An 11,219-nucleotide genomic window follows, 5' to 3' on the forward strand; every position below is an offset into this window, starting at 1 on the left:
TGGCCTTCCAAAGTGCTGGGATTACAGACATGAGACACCTCGCCCAGCCTGAACAACAAAATTTCCATTGCCAAGTTCTTTGCGAGTACCTGTGCTATATTCTTATCAGGTATATATTTTAATTATTTGAGTGCATATCTGTCCCTCTGCTAAACTGAGACGATTGGGAGCAGTGTTGTATTTATCCTGTCAGTACCTAGAACTAGCTAATTCAGATTCTTGATCAAATAAACAAAACTGGCCATCTGGTATAAAACTATGCCTTGAAAATTTTAAATCCGTTGTCATTCAAAGTACAGTTGGCCTTTAGTATCCAGGGGCTCCACATCTGTGGATTCAGCAAACCATGGATCAAAAACATTGGGGAAAAAAAAGGGATGGTTGTGTCTTTACTGAACATGTACAGACTTTTTTTTCTTGTCATTATTCCTTAAACAATAACAACCATTTACATAGCATTTACATTGTATTAGGTATTATAAGTAATCTAGAAATGATTTAAAGTATACAGGAGGATGTGCATAGGTTATATGCAAATACTATACCATTTTATAGAAGGGACTTAAATATCCAGAGATTTTGGTGTCCAAGAAGGGGTCCTGAAACCAGTCCCCCAGGGAGACCAAGGGATGACTGTGTATCTATTCCTTGCTAAAATATTAAATCCTTAGATACTTTTGCTCCCTCTTAGAGTCTGCATACTCCTCATGACCTGGCCCACAAGAAAGAACTCTGGCTAAAGTATAGAAGGCTGGCCTCTCACTAGACAGCTGTGTCACCCCAACTATGCCATTTAACTTCTTTGAGCATCAGATTCCTAATCTGGAAAATGTGGATCACTGAGGCCCTTTACACTGTGAGCCAAACCCTATATACAAGGGGTTCACACTTTTTACCACGTGGCACTTGAAGACTGTTTCCCTGTTTGAAAATAAAGGGGTAATAGTGGGAGCGAGATATAAGAGACAACACATCAAATTTCATAGTTTTATTTAACTCGTGGAACAAAAATGAACCAGATTAACCATAACTTTATCAAATGTATAAGAAGTAAATATGAATCTTATATGACAAAATGTTTTACTCATTATAACAAATTTCCAATAACCCTTCAATTATATTTCTAAATTTTTGCTCCAAATTCTAAGCACAATATGTAAATTGGAAGTAAACTTATACACGCATAACTATCTTATCAAGCTTCGAGTGCAAGAGATTGAAGAGTTCAGATCTGACCAAGATGCTGATGTTGGATATGAGAATTCTCTGCTCCCCACGTCTAAGTTGCCAGCCCTCCTAGAGCTACCAGCCCAGATACCTCAAACGTGGAGATAGCACTCCAAGTAAAATTATAAAAAGGGTCACGCCCCGTTAACATTATTATAACTCTGCATTTTTTGCATAAAGTGTATAAGCATATCAATATTAAAAAGCAAGGAAGCAGAATTTGGAATTCATCCAATCCAAATGCGGCATCTTCAAACCTGAAAAGAAAAGAAAAAGGTGAGCAAATGAATTTATTTTATTTGGATTGCAGATCTCATTACCAAACCTGTCTAATTTCTACTCTGTAGATCACCTTTTTAAAAGAAGTAACTGCGGACAGTTCTCCAAACCCATTACAAAGAGTATATCCTGTTAGTGTATCCATTTGGTGCTGCCAAAATCTTAGAAGAAAAAATGTTGATATGATATTTTGGTCAGTGCTGGACTATATATATATGACAGTGGTCTCATGAGATTAAAATAGCATACTTTTCACTGTACCTTTTCTATGTTTAGATACACAAATACCATTGTGTTACAACTGCCCACAGTATTCAGTACAGTAACAGGCTGTACAGGTTTGTAGCTTAGGAGAAATAGGCTAGACCATGTAGCCTATGTGTGTAGTAGGCTACAACACCTAGGTTTGTGTAAGCATTTCTTGGAATATGTCCCCATCATTAAGTAACATATGACTATATTCAAATCCTGGCTCTACAGTTTACTACCAGTGTGACTGGGCAGATCATCCACCTTCCTGATGCTCTCCCAAATCAATTCCCTGTTCTAGAATATAGCAGGAGATTTGAATGGGTTTTCAGCATCAAGGTACCCTGGGCAGTAGAATTTCACTGAAAAGCTGGATCTTATACATTTGGACTCCAACTAAAGATGCAGAGAAGTCCAAGTTCCTCCCTCTCTCTTGCTTCTGGAGTTCCTTGTAGTTACATCTATTATAGTATCACTACATCAAGTTTTAACAATCTGGTTCCCTTTATCTCATCTAGTGGCCTGGGAGCCCCTAAGAGGCAAACACAGTCCCCACACAGGAATGGGACATCTGCAGAACTGTATAACTCCTCTCTTCTGTCTGAAGAATAAAGCAACTATTATACAAAGGAAGAAAGTGATTCATTTTCTCTTCTCAGCAGAGATGTCCAATGTGGAAATGGCAGAAGAAAGATCAAAGCCTTGCAGGTAATGTGGGTAACTACCTGCCTCTATCCTGCAATACCATACTGGCAGTTCCTTTGCCCTCTCTGTAGAGGGTCAGTAATGTGGCCACACCCGGGGCCACACACCTTCTTCATACCACAGGAGAAGGGAATGTGACCCTGTAGGATTCTTCTTTGCCTGCTAAAATGCTACTCTGTCAATGTTCTCCACATAGTGAGGGTTATCATGTTAGAACTGTCTATAAATAGTCCTCAGGATAGTGAAACAAAAACATTTTCTTAAGGTCAAAAACTTACCTCCATCATGCTGCTTACATGTCTCGATCTATGAAAAAGACAGTGGAGAAAGAAAAAGGAAGACATTAAGTTATACTTTTAAAATACCATGTACTAACAAATGTCTAAAATGGTTAGAAATAAGGCTGGCAGAATAGGCTGCTGTTCCTATCCATGTATACCTTGTTTAGAGCTACCCAGCAGGAACATGCCCTTCCTACTAGCCTCAGATACCAATCCAGCCAGAGAGTACTGGAGGAGTCCAGGATTATAGGATGCTGGATACGCAGGACTTACAAAGGTCTACACCTTCTTGAGATGTTCGTTAGTGCTCAATATACCTGAAGCTGCCCCGAAAGCTAGAGGAAGCCAGTAGGTAAGAAGTGTTAAGAGTGCATATGTATTCATGCAAGTGCTGCTGGTGCTCCCTGCTCAACTGCAGGGAAACTACTGGTTCAGAAACCATGCTGTGCAGCAATCTCTCAGGTGCCACTAATCTGATCTTTAAGAACATTCCCTGACAATCCCAATATGCATATTGTTTATATCAGATGGGGTGGGACTCATTCAGGGTAGTATGGCCATAGACTTTTTTTTTATATCAAAGCAGCCTTATGATATGACTACTCATACACAACTTTCAGCAGCCTACAAAAGAATGTAAGACTTACCCCACTTAACTGTCCTGGGCCCTGTCAAAGTCACATGGTTCACACGGCAGGCATACTCATCTTTTTCATTGGGGGTGAATTCAGTGTAGTACAAGAGATAGAAAGACCAGTCTTTGCTGAAAGACAAGTCTGAATGCTCCACTTTTCCCATTTTCTCTCCATTCTTCAGTAAGTCAACTTCAATATCAGATGGATGAAACCCAGACACATAGCAATTCAGGAAATTTGGCTTTCCATTCTCTGGTGGATGGCGTGAGTAAACCTGAATCTTTGGAGTACCTGAGGAACATAGGGAAAAGACACATTAATATTGCCAGGGTATTTCACTTGGGGCTAACTTGGTCTCAAGCTCCATCAGGCACCAAGTGTTTACATTTGATCATCGATTTCTCCCAATTCCATTTCCACTCTGGCCAAATGAGCTTCCCCTTTCCCAACAAGCCACCTCCATTTTGAGGAATAAACCATGACTTGGTATCTTTCCCTCACAATTCCTCTATACATGACTTTTTTGTTTTTTTTTTTTTTCTAGCAGATTTCTAGCAGTATCTTCTGTCACTGGAGATTGTGCTGCATTTTTAAGAACCTTTTTCTGGATGCTCTCAAGCACTTCTGATGGCTTCTCAGCACTCATAGCATTCTTTAACACATCACTCAAGAGTCTACATGATTTGGCTCCAAGCTCCTTTTCAAAGGTCATTTCTCAGTTCATAATAGCCCCATCAAATTAGTCATGTTACTGTACTCTGTTTCCACCCCTTCCATTTTCTTCCTTATGTTTACTCCTTTCTTTTTGGTTCCTGCTCCTGCCTCGATCTACACCCACCTGATTTTCTAAACTGTATTAAGTGTCTAGAAGAGTGCCTGGGATATAGCAATTGCTCTATACGTGGCAGATGTTATTATTATTACCTCAGGTTCCTAAATGGATCAACCCAAGGTATGTTTTATTTTGTTGTTTTTGTTGGTTTTTTGTTTGTTTGTTTGAGATGGCATCTCATTCTGTTGCCCAGGCTGGAGTGCAGTGGCGAGATCTCAGCTCATTGCAACCTCTGCCTTGGTTCAAGTGATTCCTGGGACTACAGGCACACACCACCATGCCCGGTTAATTTTTGTATTTTTAGTAGAGACGGGGTTTCACCATGTTGGCCAGGCTGGTCTCGAACTCCCAACCTCTAGTGATCTGCCTGCCTTGGCCTCCCAAAGTGCTGGGATTACAGGCATGAGCCACTGCGCCCGGCCCAATCCAAGGTATGTTCTTACCAAACAACAAAACCTCTTTATTTCTGCAGAGGGTTTATATGCCAGATCCCTCTCTGATTTTGTACCTAATTTCATGAGCTAGAAAACAAAGAAATGAAACCTAAATGCATACAAGAGCTGGCAAATACCTTAAATGGTTGAGTTGGACCGGATAAAATACAACAGGGATAGGTGAGGACTATGGCAAATGGGACAGAACATACTTTTCATTATGATCAAATGGAGTAATGCATGTGACAGTGGGATTTGCGTTTTAATTAGCATCCACAGGTGATTGCTGTAAACTAGCCAGGTTGGGAATACACTGCCTAATGTTACAGAAGCAGTGCTTCCCAAAATGAGAGGCATGACTAGACCATCCATGGGGAAGTGGAAAGAAAATATTATAAACTCTATATTTTTCATCGAAAATGAAGAGAAGTGTTAGTGCTACTAAATATATGGATTGACACTAAATACATGTGTATACAATTCTTTTAAATACACTTATATTCAGGGTACATGATCACTAAAAGGCAGCTACTCCTCCATGTCTGGGAAGTTGTGGGGAGAAGGAGGAGTACCAGGCCACCTTGACCAGATATAGCTCTCTAGAAACACCCTATCATCAAGGAAAGGCTACTAGCCCCATCGAGAGGTGGATTGGGGAATCTAATGAAGACCTGATTTTTTTCCTAACATTAAAAGCTAAGAGAGCTCTTTGCATCTGAGCTTCTAATAGTAAGAACATAATAAATGCCTCAGGGGTCAAAGCACAGATTCATCCTGCCCGGAACTCTCTGTTTGAGGGAAGGTAGCAAGATTTAGTGAGAGCATCACTGTAATCTTTTCTAAGAAGAGGACAAGTATCAGACAGGCTGGGTTTGAACTGGGGCTCAACCAGTTACTGGCTTTGTGACTTTTGGAGAGTTATTTAAGCTTACAAAACTTAACTGAAAAATTAATTTATGCCCACAGTAAAACAAAACAAAACCACACACAGGACAGAGGGGGAAAAAGACCTTCATAGGTAATCACCATTACATGCTTCTTGTGGTATCTTCCAGAAATGGTCTATACATGGCATGTATTACTTTGGAAATTTTCAAAATAAGATTTTTTAAAAAACATCTGATTGTTATTTTTTAAAACGACATCTAACATAACCAGCAAATACCAGTAATGGTGATGATATATACATTATCCTTTGTGTTGTAAATAAATTGTATTCAAATTAAATGCAATTTTCTCATCATCAAAACATTCTGCTTTTGATCACGTTTTGCCAGGGGGAAAAGGTGAGAGGGCTTAGCGTATTGCCAGGTATTTAGAAAGTGCTCAAGATCTTTGGTGTCCTCAACAGTCTTGGTAACCATCTTGGATTATCTTTATTAATGGTTTTACAACTCCCCTGACTTTGACAAACCTTCACTTTTTTCTTTCTTCCTTTTTTTTTTTTTTTTTTTTTTTTTGGTCTTTTTTAAGGGACAGGGTCTCGCTCTGTTCCCAGACTGGAATGCACTGGCGCCATGATAACTCAAACTCCTGGCTCAAGAGATCCTCCCGCCTCAGCCACCCGAGTAGCTTGGGCCACAGGCGCCAGCCACCACACCCGGCTGATTTTTGTTTTTATTTTTTACAGATACGAGGTCTCACCATGTTGGCCAGGCTGGTCTCAACTACTGACCTCAAGCGATCCTCCCGCCTCGGCCTCCCTAAGTGCTGGGATTACAGGCGTGAGCTACCACGGCCAACCCCCTCATGTTTTCAAAACCGAAAGTAAGAGGCACAGTACATCTCGGAAAGAACCAGGCAAAGAGCCAAAGAGGAAGCCTTCTGTAAGAAAAGACCACAGGGGCCGTAGCCGCCCGGTTTGCTCTGGAGAATCTCACGCAGAAGGCAGGCATGTTTCTTTAAAAAAAAAAAACGCACGAATTACACCCAAAAGGCATGCGCTCCCACAAAAGGCCCTGGTCAGGCTTGATTTCAATCTCGATTGCTGCCATTTATCCCTGTGTAATTACGTTTCTTAAAATCTCGGTGCCTCAGTTTCTTCATCTGTGAGAGGCAGAAGGTAACCATAGTAGTTATCTATGGTGGAAGATAACTATTTTAAAAATTAAATGACGCAAAGCACGTAAAGTCCTTGGCACACAGAAAGATGTCAATAACGGGTAGTTCTTATGATTTTTAAAAGTGACCTGTGATGGGAACAAATAGGTTAATGATTCGAAACTGCTTTGTATCACAGCCAAGCATTCTACAAACGTCGCTTGCTGTTTCCCCGCCACGGTGTGGCCCCACGTAGACCCGGAGGTGCAGGGCAGGCGAACTTAGCGGCTCCTAGACGAAGTCCACAGCTCTCCGGTCCGAGGGAAGCAGAGCTGCAGCAGACAGGTTTACCCGGGCGACGCCTCCCCCAGACCCCAGGCGCCCGTCCACGCATTCACAGTCCTCAGCTCCGCGCCTTTGGGACGAGCCTACCCGTCCCCCACTCCAGCTGCGCTCGGGGAGCCAGAGGACCCGCGAAAGAGCGGAAGAGAAACCCTCCCCCAGCCTCGGCGCTCTGACGCTTATCAACGCCCTAAACTTTGTCCCGACCCTCCAGTCGCCGTAGGCCAAATGTCTCCCCTGCTCCCAACCGAAAGGAGCAAGAAGCGCGCGTCCCGGGTGCGCACCCCCTTCCCCACTCCCAGGCCACCCCACCGCTTCCCGGAGACCCAGCCCTGGACTAGCCCCCCGGCGGGCCACCAAGGAGAACTTGGAGAAGGGAGGTCACGGAGCGAGAGAGCACAGAGAGGGCCACAGAGGGTGCGGAGCGGGAGAGGAAGGACCAGAGCGGGAGGGTAGGAGAGACTCACGCTGGATAGCCTCCAGGCCAGAAAGAGAGAGTAGCGCGAGCACGGCTAAGGCCACTGAGCGAGACATCTCGGCCCGAGTGCTGTCCGCCGCTGGAATGCCCGCCGGGCGCGACGCCTCCACTTATATTCCACGCTTGCACAGCCAATCAGGGCAAGGCCCGCGGGGACCGTCACCCGTCTCCAAGCCAGCGATGCGGTGCCAGGTTAGAGAGAGGGACTTTCCCGTTTTCGGTTTCCTTTTCTTAGAGTCTCGTGATGTTTAAGAAGGCATGCACTAGATTGGGTGGGTTTGCTGTCTGTACATCGGCGCCCTCCGATCTGGGGTGCGCGCCCCAGCTTGGGACACGTGGCGCTCATTCTAGGACTTCAGCTGGAGGCACCTTAAGGCCCCCTCCTCGCATTGCAAACTGGCCCCAGAGATACTAAGTGACTTGCTAATGGTGCCCCAGCTAGTTAAGGACTCGGACCTGCATTTTTCATTCGAGAAAACTGAAACCCAGAAGATTAAGATCGTTGAATGCTATCTAGCAGGAGAACTTCGGTTTATAACTACAGCTCGGGAATTGGCTGCAGCGTTTCTCGATTCTCTGGGCAAGAAAAACAGTCCCAGAAGCATCCTGAGCACAGCTCAGAGAAGGTCCTAGCGAACGAGTACCTTTCTTGCTTCTTGAATCCCTTCAGGAAAAAGTGTTTGGAAAGTTCTGAGCCAAGAAGTTCCTCCCTGTGTCCTTGCTATTTAGGTAATTTTCTTTGTTCTGTTGATTTGGGGGGGGACCACTAATAGTAAAAGCAGTAACTGCTTAGGGCTTTAGAGCTTCCAGCGCCCTCCAGGTACAACATTCTCTTAGCTTCCACCCTAGAACAGGGACTGGCACATAGTAGGTACTCAGTAAACTGAATGAATGAATGGATGGATGGATGGATGAATTGGTGAATACGTAAATAAACTGTAGGAGGAAAGAATTACCCCCATTCATTTTATGAACAGGGGAAACAAAGGCTGAGAGACTAGAATTCAAACTCTTGCCTGATTCCATTGACATTCATAATTTAGACACTGGAAGACAAAGGGCTTGGCAATTTTAGTGAGAGTTTGGACTGCATCTGCCTTGGGCCCAGCCAAGGACGTTAAACATGACAGGCAGACCCATTAAGAAAATCTACACTCTAAAGTGACCGTAAATAAGGTGCTGCCATTTCGTAGTGGCGGAGTCCACAGGTCTTTTCTAAGAGGAACAGTGAGAAGAGAAGTGGACCATGGGGATGGGGAGGGGAAGAGATCTTGGAAGTCACCGTGGTTTTCAGCTGAAAGGATTTGCCTAGCTTCCCCAAAGAGCACAACAAATACCTTCTAGGTTCCTTTTACATATTTTTAGGCTTTTGATAATCCTTATTGTGGAGGCCATGCCTAAACTAAGAAAATGCAATACTCTCCATGGACCTAATGAAATGAGATAATGCACAAGAGAGAGCTTCCCACAATGCCTGGCACATAATACGTGTTCTATAGTGTATAATAAGTGCTATAATTATTAATATTATTTACCTAGTTTTTCTACCAGCCCTCTCAATAACTAAAATATAAGAATAATTGTTATACACAAGTTTATGAAATAAGACACTCTTGCTCCCTCCCTTCTTCCCCTTTTAAAAACTCACATAAGGCACTAAAGGCCTGAAATGTTAGTGTTGAATTGTACTAGAAAAGTGCCTTAGAAGTTTAGCAAGGGCCAGGGCTATTTTTGCCTCTAGTTTCTTGTTTACTACATCACAGAGAAATACTAAATTTAAAATCCATTACAGATAGATTCTGACTTACTCACTTGGAAAACCAATTTGAAAAGCAATAAAAAACAGTACAGACAGAAAAAAGTCTATTTTACAGTTTTCTGTGGGTGGGGAATACCTGTATTTTTCTTGGATTTACCATTTATGACATGTTTTGAATAGTGAGGGTGAAAATTATATATACAACTATTTGTTTAAAAACAAGAGCACTGTTTGCCTAGGAGGGCAAATTTGGGAAGTCTACAAACATGACAATGTCCTTTTCTTTAATTTTTAATTTTTTTTGTGGAGACAGAGTCTTGCTATGTTTTCCAGGCTGGTCTCGAACTCCTGGTCTCAAGTGATCCTCCTTCCTCAGCCTCCCACAGTGCTAAGATCACAGGCATGTGTTACCACACCCAGCCACAAATATGACAGTTTAATAACTTTATCTCCCTGTAGTGCAATTAACAGATTAACAGCGGCCTTTTTTTCCCTATATAACCTTCTTAAAATTTTTTTACAATGAGCATTTATTCAAAATAGTAAATGTTGGCAAGAATTTAGAAGAACTGGAACTCTCATACAATCCTGGTGGGAATATAAAATGGTATAAACAATTTTGGGCTGGGCGTGGTGGCTCACACCTGTAATCTGAGCACTTTGGGAGGTCAAGGCAGGCGGATCACTTGAGACCAGGAGTATGAGACCAGCCTGGTCAACATGGTGAAACCTTGTCTCTACTAAAAATACAAAAATTAGCTGGGTATGGTGGCGGGCATCTGTAACCCCAACTGCTCAGGAGGCTGAGGCAGGAGAATCACTTTAAGCTGGGAGGCAGAGGTTGCAGTGAGCTGAGATTGCACCACCATACTCCAGCCTGGGCAACAGAGCAAGATTCTGTCTCAAAAAAAAAAAAAAAAAAAAGGGAAAACACTTTGACAGCTCTTTATAAAGTTAAACATACACTGGCCATTAGATCCAGCCACTCCACCCAAGATATTTCCCCAAGAGAAAACGAAAGCATATGTCTATACAAAGACTTGGACATTAATGTTTACAGCAGTTTTATTTGTGATAGCTGAAACTAGAAACGATCCAACACACATCAACAGGTAATGAATAAACCCACTGGAGTATATATCCATACAATGAAATATTATCATCCACAAATAAGGAAAAAACTGTTGATACATGTAACATGGATGAAATAATCATGGTAAGTAAAAGAAGTCAGACAGAAAAGAACATATACTATATGATTCTGTTTATATAAAACTCCAGAAAAGGCAAACTATAATCTATATGACAGAAAGTAGATGAGTCGTTTCTAGAGGGAAAGGAGATCATCTAAACATGAGGAAACTTTCGGGTTGATGGATATGTTAATTATCTAGAGTTTGATGATGATTTCACAGTTATATTTTAGAACTTATTGTATACTTTAAGTGTAATTTATTGTATATGGATTATAAATATTTAAAAGGACATAGCCGGGGAGGTGGAGCAAGATGGCTGAATAGAAGCCTCCACTAATCCTGCTCCCTGCAGGAACACCATATTGAATAACTATCCACACAAAAAAAGCACCTTCATAAGAACGAAAAATCAAGTGAGCAATCACAGTACCTGGTTTTAACTTCATATCACTGAAAGAGAAACTGAAGAGGGTAAGACAGTCTTAAATTGCTAAATGCTGTCTCTCTCCCATTCCCCGGCAGCAGCCGCCTAGCGTGGAGAGAGAATCTGTGCTTCTGGGAGAAGAAGAGTGCAGTGATTGTCAGACTTTGCATTGGAACTCAAGTGCTGCCCAGTCATAGCACAAAGCGACACTGGGAAGAACTCACCCAGGGCCCATGGAGGGATCATTCAGACCAGCCCTAGCTGGAAGCAAATCATCCATCCCAGCAGTGGGAACCTGAGTTCCAGTAAGTCTCACCACCATGGGCTGCAGTGCTCTG

The 11,219-nt window shown here is 42.5% G+C and overlaps 1 protein-coding gene across 2 annotated transcripts; it reads right to left on the reverse strand.

The window, feature by feature from the left end:
- Positions 1–973: 973 nt before the first annotated feature.
- On the reverse strand, positions 974–7,644 carry B2M (beta-2-microglobulin). 2 transcript variants are annotated; one of them, XM_033190288.1, is made up of 4 exons: positions 7,492–7,644; positions 3,389–3,667; positions 2,739–2,766; positions 974–1,484 (listed from the first exon to the last, which is right to left on the reverse strand). In XM_033190288.1, exons 1-3 carry the CDS (start codon positions 7,556–7,558, stop codon positions 2,753–2,755), a joined length of 360 nt encoding a protein of 119 aa, XP_033046179.1. In that variant the 5' UTR covers positions 7,559–7,644; the 3' UTR covers positions 974–1,484; positions 2,739–2,752. The 2 variants fall into 2 exon arrangements, with proteins under 2 accessions (XP_033046179.1, XP_033046178.1); XM_033190287.1 differs by lacking the exons at positions 974–1,484; positions 2,739–2,766 and having other exon boundaries at positions 2,796–3,667.
- Positions 7,645–11,219: the final 3,575 nt, after the last annotated feature.

Source organism: Trachypithecus francoisi, unplaced genomic scaffold, assembly GCF_009764315.1.
Source record: "Trachypithecus francoisi isolate TF-2019V2 unplaced genomic scaffold, Tfra_2.0 Lachesis_group3, whole genome shotgun sequence".
NCBI lineage: Eukaryota > Metazoa > Chordata > Mammalia > Primates > Cercopithecidae > Trachypithecus > Trachypithecus francoisi.

Bases quoted from the DNA above. Each gene is read 5' to 3' on its own strand.
- B2M (XM_033190287.1), bottom strand. From the start codon at position 7,558: ATGTCTCGCTCAGTGGCCTTAGCCGTGCTCGCGCTACTCTCTCTTTCT. The intron at 3,668-7,491 runs GTGAGTCTCTCC...TATGTTCCTCAG, and splicing joins TGGCCTGGAGGCTATCCAGC to GTACTCCAAAGATTCAGGTT.